The sequence below is a fragment of the Mus musculus genome, chromosome 12 (assembly GCF_000001635.26).
Source record: "Mus musculus strain C57BL/6J chromosome 12, GRCm38.p6 C57BL/6J".
In the NCBI taxonomy this organism is placed as follows: Eukaryota; Metazoa; Chordata; class Mammalia; order Rodentia; family Muridae; genus Mus; species Mus musculus.
The window spans coordinates 16,810,506-16,829,780 of NC_000078.6; the positions used below are offsets into that span (position 1 = coordinate 16,810,506).

Genomic DNA, 19,275 nt, shown 5'->3' on the forward strand with positions numbered 1-19,275 from the left:
TAGAGGGTAAAGTTTGTGGTTTTGGGACAAATTCTACTCTCACTACGAACTTTAGCTGACTTCGAATTCAAACACGTGATCTCCCTGCCTGGGCCTCTGTGGAGCTTGGCTTTGAAGCTTGCACCTTCTGGTCCCTCCAAGATGGCTTGTTTCATGAGCATGTGCTAAGCACCTTTAGATGACTGATGGGAGCCCCACCATCATCGCCCCGGGGCACTCAGAACCTGCAGTCCGCTGGTTGGGACTAGAGAGCGCCTGCTCCGATCCCCCGGAATCCCTGCTCCACCTCTTTTCTTCCCCCAACCCATCCCACCACACACACCCCCACCCCCCGCCGCCGCCATCCTCTCCAAGGATCCATCCTCCGGAACACCCGGGCGTCGGCAGCGGGCGAGGACCGGTGTGCGCGGGAGATCTAACGGACGGCGCTGCGCATGTGCAAACGCGGGTGCACTGCGCATGCGGAAAGATGGCCGGCCAGGGAACCTGAGCGCCTCCGCGGTCACCCTGGTCCCCTCCGAGCCTACCCTGACCCCCTCTGCGCCTGGGCTCATCGCTGCGCGAGTGGGACCGCGGCGCTTCGTGGGTGGAGCCGCAGTGCTCCGTGGGTGGAGCGGGCGGCGCTGAAGGGGCCGGGAACGCGCGCGCCGAGCCTCCGGGGAAGGCGGGAGGGCGCGTGGGGCGCGAGGGGCGCGGGACAGCATGAGTCAGCAGCGGACGGCGCGGAGACAGCCCAGCCTGCTGGTGGACCCGGCGCAGGAAACGGTGCGCCGGCGTTGCCGAGACCCCATCAACGTGGAAAACCTACTGGTGAGCGGGGACCCGGGCCACGGGAGGTCAAGTGCTGTGGGACGCGCTCCTTGCATCGGGCCCTCTGCACAGTGTCGCTTGCTGCCCCGGGGCTCTCCCTGCAACTCCCAATTCTTGAACCGCCCTTTGCTTTTTAAATGTTTCTATTGGATTTTTCTTACTTTGTGTTGGGGTGGGGGCCGCGAGCGCGTGGATTCCACGGGGCACGTGTAGAGTTTAGAAGGCAACTTGGGGCAGTCTGTTCCATGCTTCCAGCCTTGTGGTTCGCGGGATGGAACTCTGGTAGAGTTTGTAAAGCTCGGTGGCAAGTGCCTTAACCAACTGGGCGATCTTGCCTGTCCATCTTTGCTGTCTGACAGGGGAAATGAAAGAGTGAGAAAGTTCCCTCCGTTCCGTGCTTCCCACCTTTCTCAGGGTCCCTGCTGGATTCTTCCTTTGTCCGTTTCTCCTGATCGCTGTTTTCTCAGCAAGGCAAGCTGTATCCAAGCCATTCTGGCGGGTCCTGTGCCATGAGCATTGTCTTGTCTGACTCCTTGGAGCAACCTTGAGATAGTTATTTTTAGAGTTTGTCAGAACTGACCCAGAGATGTGTGTACAGAGATGTCTGGCCTTGGGGCTAGGTAATGAGGAAACTGGGAAGACCCTCAGAATGACTGCAAGTGACAGCCTTTCCCAAACTTCTCTCTCTCTCTCCCTCTCTCTCTCTCTCTCTCTCTCTCTTTAAGTAATTTCTGCTCAGTTTCCACCTGATCTTGCATTACCACCCAGCACTGTGCTGGGGACTCTAGTCCTAAGCACTTGGTAAGATTGTTGTAAATAAGATCCGTAGGTCACTGATGGTTTTGTCAATTACAGTATTCGTTTCACACCCTATCTTGTGTCATAACTAACCACTCACTTTTGGCTGAGAACTCTTTGTTGTGTTTTTGACAGCCATGGTGGGTCCCCTTGTCCCCTTCGCCTTCCTTTTCAGACACGTGGGTGTCATCCAGGATTCTCTACAGTTTGTTCATGTAGGTGACCGCTCACTACTGCTAACTTGTGGCCTGTGATCATGGTAGGTTTTTTTTTTTTTTTAAGGATTTGATAGACGCTCTAAATGAAAACCGCTTAACTTTTGGTTATCAGAAGATAACGTCTTCTAAAGTCTTAGATTTCTTATCCAGTCTGGTATTTTTAGTTGCCTCGAGGTAACTCCCAAACCTGTACATCTTTCCTGGAGCTCTCCAACTGTTTGTTAGATGTCCCTTCTTAAAAAAGAAAATGTCTTCGTGGATGCCACGTGTGTACTGGTGCCCACGGAGGCCCGAAACCAGTGTTAGATCACCTGGAGCTCATAATAAGTGGTTATGAATTGGCACATGGATGAACTGAGCCCTCTGGAAGAACAGCGAGCGTTTATAACTGCTGAGCTGCAGATTTCAAACTCTGATATCCAAAGCCAGATTCACAGACACACCCCACCCCACCCCCGCCTTAAGAAAGCAACCTCTTTCTCGAATCCCACCTTAATGGTGCTCTGCCTATCGTGGTGCCTGAGCCAGCACTCTGGACATGGCTGTTACCTTTTCCTCTGTTTCAGAATCACCCCCAGACACCCCCCCTCCCACCCCCAGGTCACTGAAGTCATTCACATCAGCTATTCTGTGCTATAATGCCATCTCGACCAGTTTCCTGCCACTGTTGCTGCCTCTCACTCACCGCCTGTGTGCTTCATCCTTAACGTATGGTCTCTTGAAGGTGTGTTTCTATCTTCATTTGGCCAAAGGAATTAGTGGTTCCTTAGTGCTCCCAGGACAAAGTCGAGTCCTCGCAGCATAATCTGGCTCCATGTTTGCCTTTCCTAAATGATCTTTCTGAGGTTGCATGCTCCATCCTAGGCCTCATTTCCATATTGACGTTTGTCAAGATGTCTGAAGTCCAGATTCATGGGTAACTTGTCTTAAGACAAGTGTCTTTAGCTCCTCTTTACCTCAAGACTGTTAGCCAGACTCTGTGTGTCCCAGAGCAATTCTATACTTGACTGCTCAGTCCTCTGCGGGTCTGTTTGATACTGTAGTGAAGATCTGGCCATGGACAAAGGATTAAGCAAGAAGTTAATAAAGTAGGGACTCTATTTTCTTGCCTGTAAAATAGTGACTTAACATGTCAGTAGTATTTTTTTAATTGACTAGCAAATGCAAAGAATTAATAAGCCATGTGCAGAGCAGTTACATAGCTTGCTAAGTGTTGTTGCCAGGATAAGTTAAATGGCTTAAACCTGCTCTTGGCTTTGGGGAGCAGGGAGAAGACAATCCTGGATGGAGGTGAACTTGGTTTGCACATTAGATGATCAGGAAGATCTGGGTGGTGACATGAATGCAGTCACCTTAGAGAGATTCGTGTTCAATGAGCTCTTGAAGGAGTCTTGCTCCCACACAGGGAGCTAATACAGAGAAACCTATGCATAGAGAGCAGTAACTACTTAGGAGGCAGTGCCTAGGACATTAGTCTCTAAAAGTCACTTTTTATTTTTCTCTCCACCTTTAAAGCTTCTAGCCAGGTGTGGTGGCCCAGTTCTGTAATGCCAGTCCTTGGGAGGCAGAGACAGAAGGATGGTGAGTGAAAGGCCTAACTAGGCTATATAGCAAGTCCCAGGCTAACCTGGATTGTACAGTGAGATCCTGTCCTCATCGTTACCCCAACCCTCCAAACAGAAGATTCTAAAGCCACCTAAAGCTGTAGATACAAGGGATGGGGCCGGGGGATGGTGCTATTCCAGTCTGTGTTCCAGATGTAGACACCGAAGTTTCTAGATGTGAGAATTGGAGCAGTAAGGAAGTGGGTTGAAGCTTGTCAAATGTGCAGCTCACTCACCAGAGTCACTGCTGAGTGTTCTCTGAAAGTCCTGAGGTCTCTAATGGTGTCCACTGGGGCTGGGGGAGGGGGCACGTGGATAGTCTTCTGTCCTTTCATGTGTCAGCAAGATGGCTTTGCAGCTTCACAGTGAGAGTGTTAGCCAAGCATGGTGCTGGGACACTTATGTGGTCCCAGCACTCAGAGGCTGAAGCAGGAGGATGGCACATTTCAAACCAGCTACATCGAGAGTTCTAGAATAGCCAGGACATTATAGCAAGAAACCATCTCAGAAAGAGAAGGAAGGATTTTAGACATGGAGAAGACAATGAATGATGGTTTTGGAACCTGTTTCCTATGTCAGTCCATGCGGTGTATAATGCATCTGCATTTGTTGCAGGGCATGGGCTCAAGTCTCATTGGAGTGCCGTCCTTGTACCAAACTGTTAGCAGAGGAGATGCCCCCTAAAGCAAATGGGCAGCCAGTAAGCAGTCTTTGTGCAGAGCTTGGCCCTCTTGCTCTAGGTTAAATAGGAGCTTCTGCAGCAGGCAGCTATGAGCATATTAACACTTCAGGATACTTGTTAATAACACACTGTTCACATCAGTGTGAGAGGTTGGGCTTGTTTCTCAATTCAAGAACCTTGCTATGAGGCAGGAGTGTATGCTAAGTTGAGAGTGTTTACTTAGCACAGAACCCCAGGTTCAATCCCCAGGACTAAATAAATGGGTGTTGAGGCATATGCCCACAATCCCGGCACTCAAGAGATGGAGACAGGAGGATCAGAAATTCAGAGTCATCCTTAGGGATAGGTTGAGTTTGAGGCTAGCCTGAGCTGTATGAGACCTTTCTCAAAAAAGCCTAGCAGGCCAGCCAGATAGCACAGTAGGTTGTGGTACTTGCTGCCAAGCCTTACAGTCTGAATTCAATCAATGCCCAGGAACCATATGGTGGACGGAGAGAACGGACCCCAGCATGTACACCATTGCACATAGATGCAGAATAGATAAATGGAAGAAGAAAAGCCTTGCTTAGGTAGTTAGCCCAGAGTGTGTTTGGAGAAGAGTTCCATGTAAAAATAGCAATGACAGTTGATCACACTTGTCTCTTGACTTTCACAGGACTGCTTCAGAGTTGTGTTGTTGGATGCCATTGCCGGCACTGTTGAGAGCTAGTCCCTGCCTATGGCAGGAGCAACCAGCTTCAGGGTTGCACGTCCAACATGTCACACGGTCATTTCAGTCCTAGACTGGCCTAAACTGGCTTTGCGGCAGGATGTCAAGTTAACCTGCTACCAGATGTTCTTGTCAGAGGTGACAGGAATCGTCTGCAAAGGTTCTGTAACTCTGGTGTGAGCAGCCTCTCTGTTGTCCCCCTGGCCACCAGCTGCCCCACCCCTGACCCTTTAGACAGTTAGCTGTCCCATTTGACCACATTTATAGACCATGAATGAGATTGTGTCGTGGTCTTCTTCAGAAGTCTTTGGTGAGTCTCCACTGCTTAAAACCTAAACACTTCAGCATAGCCTTGATGTGGTTGGTCATTTTCTAGCTACAAAGCTGGACCACTCCCACATGGCCACAGTGTGTACCTATACAGGAAGCAAAAACAATTCCTAAATGTATTGCAAATCGCCATTGCAGTTGATGCAGCTTCAGCGGCCTCCAAACGCCCAGCAGCATGGGAGACCAGCACTGGGGCTACTGCCCTTTGCCTGGTGTCTCAGTAATCCAACACTATTCTTATTTCTCTATCTATAGCATGTACTGCTTCCCGTTAATTGTTTTAAGGCTTCTGGTTGTTTATTAATGGGAGTGCATGGCTGACTGAGAGTTGGTGAGCAAAGTTTTGGAGCCACTTAAGTAGCCAGGGGTGAGCCTCAGCTGGTGCGCCACAACTTCCACATCTCTAAGCCTTCCAAGACTCAGGGCCGTGCCCTAACTGTCCCTCGCTGTCTTCTCCCCAGCACCTGGCGCGGCTGATATAGGAGTGTCTGCGGGAGTTGTTTCCCACTTAGGTATCCCGTCTCCCTCCAATCTTCCTGTATTTACACAGAAGTATATGCAGCCTAGGGATCCATGGGGGGCATCACAGACCAAGTGTAGTTTGAAAAGACTCTCTTTCTCACTCCCTCATTACTTCAGGATTGGGGGAGGAAAGGCCTTAAAAAAAACTACCACAGAATGAAATTTATTTGCATTGCTATTTATAAAATGCTGAGTTAATTCTTACATTTTCTTTTTTCCAGCCATCAAAAATAAGGATTAATCTAGAAGAAAATGTACAGTATGTGTCCATGAGAAGTAAGTTGATTCCTAAGTGAGTTTGGGTTTTCTGGTTTGGGCATCACGTGGTTAGCTTGGTTGGTTTTGCTTGTACACCGGGTCATGAGAACAGAAGTAACATGGCATCAAAGGATACCTTGCTGTGATGGCTGAAACTGAGGCAGGGTGGGAGGAACTGATGTCTTTGCCCCCTTAGCGCAGTGGCAGCACTAAACATGTCAGCAAAGCCTCCTACCACAGAGTTCCCTGTGGTCCCTTTACTCCTGGCCTTACTCTCTCATGTAAGGGTTCATGTTTAGGATATTGGGTGGCCCCTCCCTTGATTTCCTCTCCTTAGGTCCTTCTGGGCAGGATTTTTGCTCGAGATGCCCAGGTGTGTATCTCCAGAACCCTCTTTTGTTTCCCTGGGCATCTGCCACCGTCTCCCCTGTGGCTGGTCAGCAAGTTGAGTCAGCTTAACCTTTGAGATGTATCTTTGAACTGTCCCACACCTGTGTGTGGATGAGCACACTTGAAAGCACAGCTGTGGGTTGTCATCCATCATAACTGATAGGCCAAGCCCAGAGAGGTTAAGCAGCTTGCTTAGAGTCAGTGTTTGGTCCTGTGTGTGTAGCTCTGGAGCTAGAGTCTTCATCCTGTGTGTGTACACTGCTGCCTCTGTCTGCCAGCTCCAACTCCCAAGCTTAGTAGGTTCTGCTACCTCTTCCACCTCTAGTCTGGACCCCAGTGTGCACTCAGTGCTCAGGTACTACTTTGCCCCTCCTTGGAGTGGTGCACACCCCTCTTCATCCTCCCAACCCTTAGGAGCATCCCCAGTTCTCCACTCCGGCAAAGATTGCATTTCATGTTCTCGAGTAACTGTGAGTACCACTCAGCACACTGCTGTCTATAGCAGAGGTCCTTATCAGGCCCATGCAGTTCTCTTGGTTAGAGAACTGTCCTCGCAGCAGCCCTTGTTAGAGATGTTCAGTTAGATTTGTCTTTATAAAATGGCTGGCATCCTCAGAATGTGCTTGTAACCTGAGCTAATAAGACTAAAGCATACCCAATAAACTGAGTGAGTATAACATGAGAATAGTGAGACCTGGCTTGTCTGTGAGCATCGTTTGAGTTTATGTACCCAAGGACTGGGATAATTCACCAGATACTCCCTGCAGTTAAATGTACAGCCATTAAGAATAAAGGCTAGCCAGGCATGGTGTGCAAGCCTTTAATTCTAAAACTTGGGAGACAGAGGCTGATAGATCTCTGAGTTCAAGGCCAGCCTGGCTTACATAGTGGAATTTTAGGACATCCAGGGCTACACAGAGAAACTCTGTCTTGAAAGAAGAAGAAGAATGAATGAATGAATGAATGAATGAATGAATGAAAGAAATGCATTTGCTCATGATCCTGATGTTCACAGTATTAAAAGAGCATATTATAAAATGTTTCCTTCCTACTCACTCTTGCTTTTAAAAACTCTGTGCATGGGCCTGTAAAGATGGCTCAGTAGTTAAGAGGCAGGCAGTTTGGTTCCCAGCACCTACACAGTGACTCACAACCACCTGCAACTCTAGGTCCACGGGACCCTATGCCTCTTTCTGACTTCTGTAGGCACTAGACACACACACACACACACACACACACACACACACACACACACAGAGTGTACACGTTGCAGGCAAAACACTCATACACATAAAATAAGTAACTTTTTTTTAAATTAAGAAAAGTTTTTTGGTTTTTTTTTGGGGGGGGTTGGTTTTTTTTGGTTTTTTGTTTTTGTTTTTGTTTTGTTTTCGAGACAGGGTTTCTTTGTGTATAGCCCTGGCTGTCCTGGAACTCACTTTGTAGACCGGGCTGGCCTCGAACTCAGAAATCCATCTTAAAAAAAAATCTTTAAAAAAGATTTTTTTTTTTTTTAAGAACTGTACTTATGAGCTGAGGCTGTTGCTCAGTGGTAAGGCAGTTGCTTGGCATCAGTGAGTCAGGTTCATGCCTCCACATGCCCCAAAGAAGAATGGGTACAACGTGTATATTTTGCTGTCAGATTGATTACATGTATGAAATGAAGGCATTTCATTCCGAAACCATTTCTGCCCCGTGCCTGAGTGGTGTGGAGGTGGTTACAGAGAATTCGTCTTTGACATGAGATACAAGACTTGTACAAACGAGTGTTAGTGGAAACTCACACTGGCTTTTATTAAAACCTGACACGTTTGCTTAGACCAGCTGAGGCCAAATTGCTTTTCACCCAGCTAGAGAAATGTTTCCATAGAAACGAGCAGTGATGGATTGGTGTGCAGCGGTGGGGGTGGGGTGGGGTGGTTAATCTCTGTCTGGTCTGATCCTGAGGGAAGAAGCGGCTGACCAAGATGGCTGAGAAATGTCGGTTCACATGGTCCTCTGCCCTCATTTACAGAAGCTCTGAAAGTGAAGAGGCCCCGGTTTGATGTGTCACTGGTATACTTAACTCGGAAGTTTATGGATCTCGTCAGATCTGCCCCTGGGGGCATTCTTGACTTAAACAAAGTTGCCACAAAACTGGGTGTTCGGAAGAGGCGAGTGTATGACATCACCAATGTCTTGGATGGCATCGAACTGGTGGAAAAGAAATCTAAGAACCACATTCGGTGGATGTGAGTTGATGCCCGTCATCCCGTCCCTTCCCCTTCTCTTTAAGTGTGTGGCAGTTCTGTCCAACTGCAGCAGTGTTTGGGAATAGAAAATGAAGTTTTTATGACTCTTCTTAGGCCAAAATTGATTCCTTAAGGTTGTCTTCTCGTCTCACGGTGTACTTAAGACATCTTAGGTCTAAATAGGAGCATTAGATACAGATTATCTTTCTCATGGTGTGGAAAACTTAACTGGGAAAAAAGTGGTTAGTTGGTTAATTTCCCCTTTGAAGGTCCTAACAGTGAAACATCTGGTAGTAGAGGGTTGAGGTTTTTTGAGAATATATTAAAGGCAGGTTTACTGGGGAGCTGCCCTCAAGAGAGTTCACTGGCCCTAAGGACTGAGGCCAGGGGAGTCACTATGGGGAGAGGGGAAGGGGAAGAGAAAAAGAAAGGGTGCAGGCACAGAGAGAAAAGAGAATAGAGGGGATTTTAAAATGTATTTCTTTAGTTAACTACTGAAGACATGATTCTCACAGAGTAGCACAGTACACAGTCAGAACCCAGCCCCTGGCTTGCGATTGGGTGTTAATGGGGAGGAGCAGGCATCTGCAATCTCAGCAGGTACGCTGGTGATTGTGTTGCTGGTGGGCAACACCACCCTAAGGGTAAAAACAGACAGTGTACAAAAGGCAGTGCTAACGAGTTGACTTGATTGGAAGGACCTCATGGAGAAATAGCCTAAAGACAAGACATGGACAGAGCTGTGTGGGTGTGGGTTTGTGTGGGTGTGTAGAAAAAAAGCTGTATACTTAGGAAAAAGAATTCCAGCATTCGGGTACATTAGGGCTACCACAGGCAGGTGTAAAACCCAAAGATCATCACATGAGTAAACAAAACGTTAGAGGAAAAGGGTTTGTCAGGGACACTGCTTTGGGACAAAGCACAGGCAACTCTGATGGGAATGCACTCCCTTAGGGTACTGTGTCAGTCATTTAAATCCCAGCAATTGGGAGGCAGAGGCAGGTGGCTCTCTGTAAATTTCTGGCCAGCCGAGGCTACTTAGAGAAACCCTGTCCCAAGAAAAGAAGGGCAAACCCCATACAGATGGTAAAAGGGTGTGTAGACATAGAGTTCTAGCAGGCCCTGCTCCCCTGCTGGCAGCTGCTGACCCTGTGTTTGTCTCCTTCTGTAGAGGATCTGACCTGAACAACTTTGGGGCCGCACCCCAGCAGAAGAAGCTGCAGGCAGAACTCTCCGACCTGTCGGCCATGGAAGACGCCTTGGACGAGTTGATTAAAGATTGTGCTCAGCAACTGTTGGAGTTAACAGATGACAAGGAAAATGAAAGATATCCTTCCATCAGTACCTTTTTAAGAGTTTCTGCCTCCAGAGTAGATAGTGTATTAGGGAGAGCTTAGTGATTTAATATACATATTCAGGATATAAAATTAGGCCCTTAAAAGTTAGAGTCAGCAAGTTTGGTGCTGTAGCCTCACTTCTACCCAGTCTTGTTAGCTGAAGCTTCTTTGTGCACCTTGGCCAAGTCTGCATGACAGCAGTTGGTGGTGACAAGCCCAGCTTGCCTTTCCTACTTGCCTTAAGGAGGTGGTTTTGGTTTTGGTTTTTAATTGTTGTAGTCTTTGTCCTGATGTTTGTCAGCTTTTGTGAAAATCAGGTTTTCCCTAATTTGTGAGGTAGTTCATTTCTGAAACAGAATACGCTGTGACCAAATTAGTGTCTGTACTCACCACTCTGTGTAGAAGCTTCATGGAGCAGGAACCAGAAGAGGCTGGCCCTCTGCACCTGCCTCTCCCAGGCCCCCAGCTGGCTGTCCTGCTCTCTGTGACTTTCAGTGTCCTCTGTGAGTGTCAGTAATTCTGAGTTGGCCCTGAATTCCTGCCCGCCTCCCTGCTCTCCGTGGCAGTGAAATCCTATTACCACAGGACAGGTCTTAGAAAATCTGAGCCAAGGCTTGCAGTGCCGCAGCCAGCCAGAATCTGTAGTCTAAAAGGAAGGAAGGCAGAGCAACTGCACCGAGTGACCGCTGTATCTGCCAACACGGGAGCAGCTGAAAGGCAGTGTTCAGTCAGTGTTCTTAAAGGAAATGTTGGCTGCTGCATGGCGGCACCGAGAGCTTCCTGGGAGCTCTTCCTGTTTGCAGACGTGGTTTCCCTGCCTTCTGGAGGACGCTCACCCAAACCGTGACTGTTTACCTCTCAAGCTCTCATAGAGCTAAGTAACAGTGAGTGAGAATTTACACTGAATGCACTGTAGCTGGGGATTTGATCATAGTGGGCTCCCCTTTCCTGTGGCTTTGCTTTCTGTAATCTCTGCTGCAGCTATCATCTAAAAATATTAAGGAAAAATTCTACAAGTAACTTGTTTTTAAATAATTTGCGGTCTGCTGTATGTTATAATTATACTCTTACTATTGATTTCTTACTGTGCCTGGTTATAAATTTAACCTTACTGTGGTACTGTATGCACAGTCTATGTATGGTTTGCTGTTAGTCGGTGGCTTTGGGCATCTGCTGGGGATTTGTAACATCTACCCCCAGCCCCACCCCAAGGACAAGGGGATATCTACCTTCATGAGTAGTATTTATGTTCAGGATTCGGGCTTTATTAATGTTTTTTCTCCAGAAATTGCTGTAATCAATATTTGGTTTAAAGAAGTTCTTCGAATTACAAATACATAAAACACCATAAAATCTTAAGAATTCTTTTTGAAATAATTATTTTGAAGCTTTTTTTTTTTTCTGTTTCCCTTCATTGTAAGGTTGTATTCCATAAAAGCTAAGCTATTCTTATACCTGCATTCATGTAAGAGATAGTGATGTGTGTAGTGGTGCACGCCTTCATTCCCAGCACTCAGGAGGCAGAGAAACGCAGGTCTCTAAGTTCAAGGCTAGACTGGTCTATGTAGCACAGGCCAGCCAGTGCTAAACAGTGAGACTTTGCCTCCAAAAACAAAACAAAACAACAACAACAAAACGAAGGACGGTGTTGTGGGGTGGTGATCTGCCCATCTTGTCAGATCCTTGACCAGGTCTCACACTAGCGTATGTAACCTATCAGGATATTCACGGCATTCAAGCTTTCCATGAACAGATTGTCATTGCAGTGAAGGCTCCAGAGGAAACCAGACTGGATGTTCCAGCTCCCAGAGAAGTAGGTAGCGCTGCACTGCAGAGAGGGCTTAAAAAGGGAGGAGGTGGGTTGGCCGCCACAGCAGTGACCACCAAGTCACTTGTTACCATGTGCTTGTCAAGCTCTACACCTTAACTGTGAGTGAGGTAATCCCTGTAACCTTGGAGATGGGAGGGTCAGCCCAGAGAGGCAGGAGTGCACACAGTGACCACCAGGACCAGTGTAGGACAGGGTGGCTTGCAGGCGCTCTCAGCCATGTTGCTGCTGTTGGGCTGTAGGAGCGATCACACTATTGGCCTTGGGCTTCAAATTCAAAAAGTAATAGCTGGCCCAGCCAGAGCACTGGTGAGCTCGCCGAAGCCTAGGAATGAGCTGGAACACTGAGTCACAGATGTACAGCCTTCCTGAGATCAGCCTTGGTGTCGGCTGCTGCTAGCTGCTCCAGGGAAGTTTGCGTTGAGTGTGATTGTCACCAGAAGGTCACTTCGTGAGAATAGGGTCAAAACCAAAGCCGGTGACCCTTCTTAGCACAGACCAGGGAGTTCTAACAGCCCGGTGTCCCCCAGCTGCTCGTACCCAGCTCTTCATGGAGGTAGTGAGGAATAGTCACACCACCCTCCTTTCTGTTGTCCCCAGCAGAACACGGTCCAAGTGAGACCCTGTTACCTGACAGTGGATCGTTAGTCATGAAGGAGCACTAGCTTTTCCCTCAGCCACATTCAGGTTGTGACTTGGTGCCGCTCCTTAGTTTGATTTGGATTTAGACAACAATCCCAATAACATATTGAGGATGAGTTATTCCACAGATGCTGAAACCTTTTAAATTAAATAGCCACTAATCTTGAAGCGCCTCTTTTCTTTGGGGCATGGCTAATCCATTCTACAGGAATTAATGGGGTTTGGTTTCCCAGTGCTCTGAGCTGCTTGACTGTAATTGCTAAATCGCTCTGAGCCTTTGAGCTCACTCAGAGCCTCTTTTGGTCCCATTAGAACTCTGTGATTGAGGTCCTCCAGGCTGGCTGTTCTCAGCAGTGTGCTGGGTCAGTATATTCTGACTACAGAAGGCTGTAGTGGGGACTGTGTGCCTAGTATAGGGCTGGCACAGTGGCCTTCAACTCATCTGGCTTCCTACGGCTTTAAGGATCTGCTTAGATATCACCCATATGCTTTTATGCTACCGTGGCAGAGTTAAGTAGTTGTGACAGGGACAACGTGGCCCGATAGGCACCATCTCCTCCATCTCCTTTTTAAATGTTTTTGAAATCTTACATGTATGTGTATGGGTATGTGCACGTCAGTGCACATGCCCAGGGAGACCTTTGCGTTAGCTCCCCTGGAACTGGAGTTACAGATGGTTGTGACCATCCTGATATGGGTGCTAGGATCCAAATCGGATCCCTGAGAGGGGTACACACTCTGAACTGTGAGCCACCTCTTAGTTCCCCAGTAATCCCCTATACAGAATGATTCAGTGGCTGGTGGACTTTGAAGTCCTTTCCACTGACTAACAGTTGGGAGCAACATTATTTCCTTGCATTATTTAATGATGAAAGGTTTCCATTTAAACCAGGCCTGCCCTGACACTATCTAGCCTCCAAGTACAAAGTTGGTCAGTCTGTCTCACCTGTCTGGTACCAGGAAGGATATAAGAGGCTTAGAGCTCTCTAAGAAGCAAATCACACCCAGCTTGCTTGGATGGGATCCCAGAGCAGAAAGGAGCTGGAGTGACAGTGATGTCTAGACTGGCCTCTCCATGTGGATGTGGGAATGGTGGACTGGAGGAGAGCGAGGCCAGCTCCCAATGGGAAAGACAGGAAATCACAACTGAAAAAATGCCCCTTACACATTTAGCCTCTAAACACAAACAACCACATTTTTAATTTCTTAGGAGAAAACCATTGGGGTTAATAAGACCCAGGCAAAAGGATTCATTTAGTGTAGTTCCTTTGTGTGTGATGGTTCAGATTACATGAGGCTTATTTTGATTTCATCTTTTCCTCTTACATCTTTTGACTGGACAAAGACTAGCCTTCCTGTGACCTCAATGCCTCTGTAGTGGTTTGGAAACCCAGACACCTTATTGCATAATACAGTTGGTACTCCAGAGCTCCCAACACCAGAGGAGAAGAACTTCTTTGGAGGACTTTGGAGCTTTGGAGAAAGAACTCGGCTATCCGTGTGGTAGCTCCAAGACTGTCGCTGCTCACATGATGAAGCAGAGGTCTTAACTGAATTGGCCAGTGGTTTAGAATGTAGTGACAGTTGAAAGCATGCTTTTCTCAAATGCATGGTAGAAAGGAAGCTGCAAGAATTTAAGTTAACTGAAAAGCTGTGATTAGTGGATGCTGGTGCTCACCTTGACAGTTTCTGTGTCCCTTGCTAGGATTCTATCACAGTACATATTAGGAGCACCAAAGGACCCATTGATGTATATTTGTGTGAAGTAGAACAGAACCATTCAAATGGTAAAACCAATGATGGAATAGGAGCCTCTCCATCTAAAAGCAGCCATCCACAATGCCCAGAGAAAGGTAAATGTGCTAATTTTGTGATTAGAGAAATATTGAGCTTCTAATACTCTATTATATATAACTTGAATACATATCTTTTAAGGATTTTTTATGGTTTATGTTTATTTTTAATTGTGAGTATGTTTGTGTGTGAGTATGTGCACATGAGTGCTGGTGCCCTTAGAGGTCCAAGGCATTGAACCCCCTGGTGCTGGGATTACAGGCACCTGTGAGGGATAGGTGCTAGAAAAGGAACCATGGGGCTCGAGAGGGAGGGCAGTAGCAGCTCTTCACGGCTGGGCCATCTCTAGCCTCCTGTATGTACTCCATACATTGCTAAAACCCCAGCACTGATGAAGCTAATGCAGGAGGAACAAACTACAGTCCAGCCTCGGCTACGTAGTGAGCCTGTCTCCACACACATCCACATCATTGTGGTACAGTTTGGAGGGAGCACTGGCTGGTGGACTCTGGGCAGAGACGGCTATGGGCATCAGGCAGGTGCTTTGCAAGCACAGGCTCGAGTGCCCGTTTGTTCTGTGAACCTGATAAGATCATCTCTGCTGTTGGTGTGAGAGTAGGTTCTGGAGCAGAGGACTTTACATTGTTGAATTGTGTGCTTAGCTGCAATTACAGCCTTCCCTCAGTGTTTTTGTGTCTTATTTCAGAAGACGAGCCTCCTCAGTGAGTGAAGAACTCAGAGTGAGCGGCTAGTAGCAGTGCAGAGTGACGAAGGTTTTTGGAGTATCCCGAGTGGGTGAATCATGTGCCCCATCCAGTGTGGGTGAATCATGTGCCCATCGTTTGATTTTCAGCAATAAGTCTCCTCGGAGTGCTCTTGTGCTCTATTGTAGACTGGTAGCCGCACCGAAGGCCAGTAGTGTTCTCCCGAGTCGCCTCCAGCACGGGGTCCTGATGGGTTCCCCATCCAGAATCAGCTCTCGAGATAACTCTTCGCTGCCCTTGGTCAGTGAAATAGACCTCTTGCCTCCTGAAATCATGTTATCACAAAGACTAGCATAAGGACAGACAGCTGGACAGCTGGTCGTGGACTGTGCCCTGCCCTGATGGATAGTGTTTGCCTCACAGAAGAATTGCCTTACACTGGTTCACATTTGCAGTTAGGTGTTGTGCACTGGTGAGGTGCACACACGGGGCCAAATGTGGCGCCTTTGTATATATCTGTATCATGTTTAGAGGACTTTCAAAATATGTCTGAGTGTCACTTATACCCTAGAACACCCAAAATAATGTATGTAGGGAAAATGACAGACAGATCTCTAGTTTCTCAGTTCCTATAACTTATTAGAACCCTCTGGATGGGGATGAGAGAGTTTTCTAAAGTTTTACATGTAGAAGTTTCACAGATGCCTGGACATTTAGGTTCATATACTTAAAGTATTTTAATACGCTCCCCAGTGCTACAATTGGAACCACAAACTTCTTGATTTTTAAGCTGCCTACAGAGTCATCATGTCCCAGAAGATTGGTGGCATGCCTCAAAGCATTGTGGGAAAGTACAGACTTTCATCTGGCAACAGATCAGTTCACTACAATGTGATTTGGTCCTGGTGAAGTTAAAAGCATTATTCCGCTTTTTGTGAGCAGATTTTATAATGTGTTTCTGTGTGCAGCCTTGCTCTTCAGTCAGAGGGCCTTACCTCCTGTGCATTGTACCCCGCCTCAGCTCTCAGCCCGCCTTCCCAATCACCTAGCGCTCTCTACCTCAGTGGGTAAGTCACTTACCTCTCTGTGCCTCAATTGCCTCAGTCATTTACCACTAGACTGTGAGCTCCGTGAGAGACAATTGTTCATAGTGGCTCCCAGCGCCTTGTACCACGCCTAGTCCAAGACAAGTGCCCAGTGAATGTCTAGCAAACTCGTGAGTGAACGAGTGCAATGTGGGGCTGATGGAACCTGGATTGTTGGTATACAGGAGTCTGGGAAGCATCGTTAGTTTGGTAAACCTCTCCTGCTTTACAAAAGATTTGAAGCAGCTTGAAATAACAATCATGTATACAAAGTAGAGATTCAAAATTAAAGTATTAAAAAAATAGTGCTGCGTGCCTGTGTTTCTTCATCACACAGTGTGAGCCTTGCGATGTCCGCTGCTGTGGATGGAACACAGGGCCCCCAATGGAGGAGCTAGAGAAAGCACCCAAGGAGCTGAAGGGGTCTGCAACCCTATAGGTGGAACAACAATATGAACTAACCAGTACCCCCAGGGCTCGTGTCTCTAGCTGCATATGTAGCAGAGGATGGCCTACTCGGCCATCAATGGGAAGAGAGACCCCTTGGTCTTGCAAACTTTATATGCCCCAGTACAGGGGAACGCCAGGGCCAAGAAGTGGGAGTGGGTGGGTAGGGAAGCAGGGTGGAGGGAGGGTATAGGGAATTTTCGGGATAGCATTTGAAATGTAAATGAAGAAAATATCTAATAAAAATTTTTAAAAAAGATTCCTGGAAACTTCGACATTTGGCCTCCAGAGGTTCCTTCTTATGTATAAAAAGTTGTTTGAAATTAGCCAAAGAAAGGCTTAGAGCAGTGATTCTCAGCCTTCCTAATGCTGCAAGCCTTCAACATAGTTCTTCAGGCTGTGGTGACCCCCAACCATAAGATTAATTTTGTCTCTAATTCATAGCTAGTGTTGCTACTGTTATGAATTATTATGTAACTACCTGTGTTTTCTGGTGGTTTTAGGTGACCCCAGTAAAGGGGTTTTGGGCCCCTCCCCCAAAGGTGTTGTGACCCACAGGTTGAGAACTGATGGCTTAGCAGATGCTGCGTTTCTAAGTTGGACTGGTGAAATGTCTTGATAAGACAGGGAACAAAGCCAGAGAAGTAGCAAATGGGTAACATTTACTTCAGACACCTTGGACAGAAGGGAAAGCTGTAGAATTAGGTATTAATTTATAAATCCGACTGTGGGGTTGCTTCCTGCCTCGATGGCTTATCTTCCCAAATGAAAGACACACACACACACACTCACACAGCCTTTATATTTTAATATGCCTTACGTAGTATAATAGCTGGGCTGCTGCCTAGCCTCCATGCCAATAATCCCCAGTTACTGCTTACTAATTCTGTATTCTCTATTGGCTGCTCTGGACCCAGTTGGGTGCCCTCTGAGCCGCACTCTCCCGGCTCCTTCACATGGCAGCCATGCCTCTCTGTCATACACTCATCTTTCTCCTCCACACTCTCCCAGCATGGTGGATCTCCTTCCTCTTTCTCCTCCTGGTCCCAAGCCCAGGAATCCCAAATCCCGCCTCTGTCTGTCCTCCCAGCTGTTGGCTGTTGTTATCTTTATTTACCGATCAGAACCAACTGGGGACAGGTTCCCAGAAGCTACATGCAGATCTTCTCATGCAAACAATTTTGGGGGAAACATAATTTGCATTCGTAATATAAGCAGCTACAGAAAGTTCTGGCATTTGTATGTTAAGGTCTTCCTCCAGGAAGAGCTGAGCTTTGTAGAATGCTCGGGCAGATCTTGGTTCATGTGTGATGGTTAGAACCAGGCGAGGAGAGGATTTCATGTGATCAGAGTATCAGCAAAGAGGAGGGTTCTAGGAGAAGGCAGGTCTGGAGAACACAAAAGAATAATGAAAGAAAGGCAGCTGTGTAAGTAGTGGCTCGGGCATCCTTTGGAAATGCTAGCACTGACTGTGATCCTCTTAGGAACCTGACACCAGACAAATCCTGACCCACCAGCGACTTGAGTACCAACTAAATGAAGGAGTCCAAGTCCAGCAGAGGTCCAAGGTCTTAACACGGCTTCTATTCCCAGCTGTAGAAGACTGATAGAAGCTGGAACTGGGAAGAGAGCTCTACCTCATGCCTTCCATTCTACTGCTCCCAGCTAGTAACCCAACATGCAGCCAGCAAGGGAAGGATAGGGGTGTGGTTTGCAGAGCCTCAGTCCAGGGCCACAGATCAGGAAGTACAAGGGTGAACGCGGCCATGAGAGACAGAAGGAAATGCTGATAGTCAACATTCCTTTCCCACTCGGGATGGCTCCACGGGGTGGCAGTCTCGGCTCAGTCCCAGGCTCACTGCCACAGACACATCTTACTAATAGAAGTGACTGATTCAATCGATAAAATACTCTGGTGGCTCTCATACTGGAATCCTAAGTTGGTTTGAGTCCAAATTGATGTGGACAGACATGAATTGTTTCTCAGAGCACCCACAAGACACAAAAGCCACTGTTGGCCTTGAGGCCCGAGAGGCTGACTGCATGGAACAGATCCTCTGCCAATCCCCGTGAGGCATGAAATGTGTCAAGTTTTTAGCTGCAATATCACCTATCCATCTTACCTAATATATGTGGGGACAGCAGCCTTCTGCAGCCCAGACATAAGGAATAATCTCGTCAGAACATTCTCATTAAGCCAGAGTTTAAATACATCCCTTGGCAAACTTGAAAGTGCTGTCAGTTGCTTCTAGTCAACAGGGTTGAAATAGTGACCTCTCAGTAAAATGAGGCAGAATCCAGTTGTCCACTCATAGTATGAGTGGAATCCAACACTGTGTGGTGGTTGCATTCTATCCAGGAGTTAATTATTCAGATTCTAAATAGATACTGCTAGAGAATAGCACGGCATGGATTTTCTTTTTGGCTTTTTGAGTCAGTTTCACTGTGTAGCCCTGGCTGTCCTAGATCTGACTAGACCAGGCTGGTCTCGAACTCAGACATGCGCCTGCCTCTGCCTAAGGCACACACCACTACCCTCAGCTAAACATGGATTCTCAACAGGTGTTTTCAAATTCTCTCATTTTGGTTAATGAGAGAAATGCCCTGTAAGCATAGGACCTATTTTGATTCTCAGTGCATATATATGAGCGCGCACGCATGCGCGCGCGCACACACACACACATGGAGGAGGAGGAGAATATAAGTGAGTATCAGACACTAAGCTGATGAGATAGCTTATCTTCTTGCAAGCATGAAGACTTCAATTTGGTTTCCAGTACCCACATAAAAAAGGTTAGATACAGTGGTGAGCATTTATGATCTTATGGGTGAGGAGGCAGAGACAGGAGGAACCCTAGGACTTGCTGGCTAGCAAGCTGAGATGGC

At 47.3% G+C, this 19,275-nt stretch overlaps 1 protein-coding gene across 6 annotated transcripts; it reads left to right on the forward strand.

Moving 5' to 3' along the window:
- The first annotated feature begins 403 nt into the window (after positions 1-403).
- On the forward strand, positions 404-16,247 carry E2f6 (E2F transcription factor 6). 6 transcript variants are annotated; one of them, XM_006515148.2, is made up of 9 exons: positions 425-810; positions 1,744-1,867; positions 3,342-3,407; positions 5,895-5,949; positions 8,336-8,552; positions 9,724-9,879; positions 11,588-11,702; positions 14,065-14,212; positions 14,860-16,247. In XM_006515148.2, the coding sequence occupies exons 3-9, from the start codon at positions 3,405-3,407 to the stop codon at positions 14,877-14,879; spliced, it is 714 nt and encodes a 237-aa protein (XP_006515211.1). In that variant the 5' UTR covers positions 425-810; positions 1,744-1,867; positions 3,342-3,404; the 3' UTR covers positions 14,880-16,247. The 6 variants fall into 6 exon arrangements, 5 of the variants coding, with proteins under 5 accessions (XP_011242184.1, XP_006515211.1, XP_006515210.1 ...); XM_006515147.1 differs by having other exon boundaries at positions 1,784-1,867; NR_027677.1 differs by lacking the exon at positions 1,744-1,867 and having other exon boundaries at positions 460-810.
- The last annotated feature ends 3,028 nt before the right edge of the window (positions 16,248-19,275 follow it).

What these genes read in the sequence shown, in the direction of transcription:
- E2f6 (NM_033270.2), top strand. Translation starts at nt 703, where the DNA reads ATGAGTCAGCAGCGGACGGCGCGGAGACAGCCCAGCCTGCTGGTGGAC. An exon ending in ATGTTCCAGCTCCCAGAGAA is followed by an intron (nt 11,703 to 14,064) that starts GTAGGTAGCGCT and finishes GTCCCTTGCTAG; the next exon opens with GATTCTATCACAGTACATAT. An exon ending in TCCACAATGCCCAGAGAAAG is followed by an intron (nt 14,213 to 14,859) that starts GTAAATGTGCTA and finishes GTCTTATTTCAG; the next exon opens with AAGACGAGCCTCCTCAGTGA.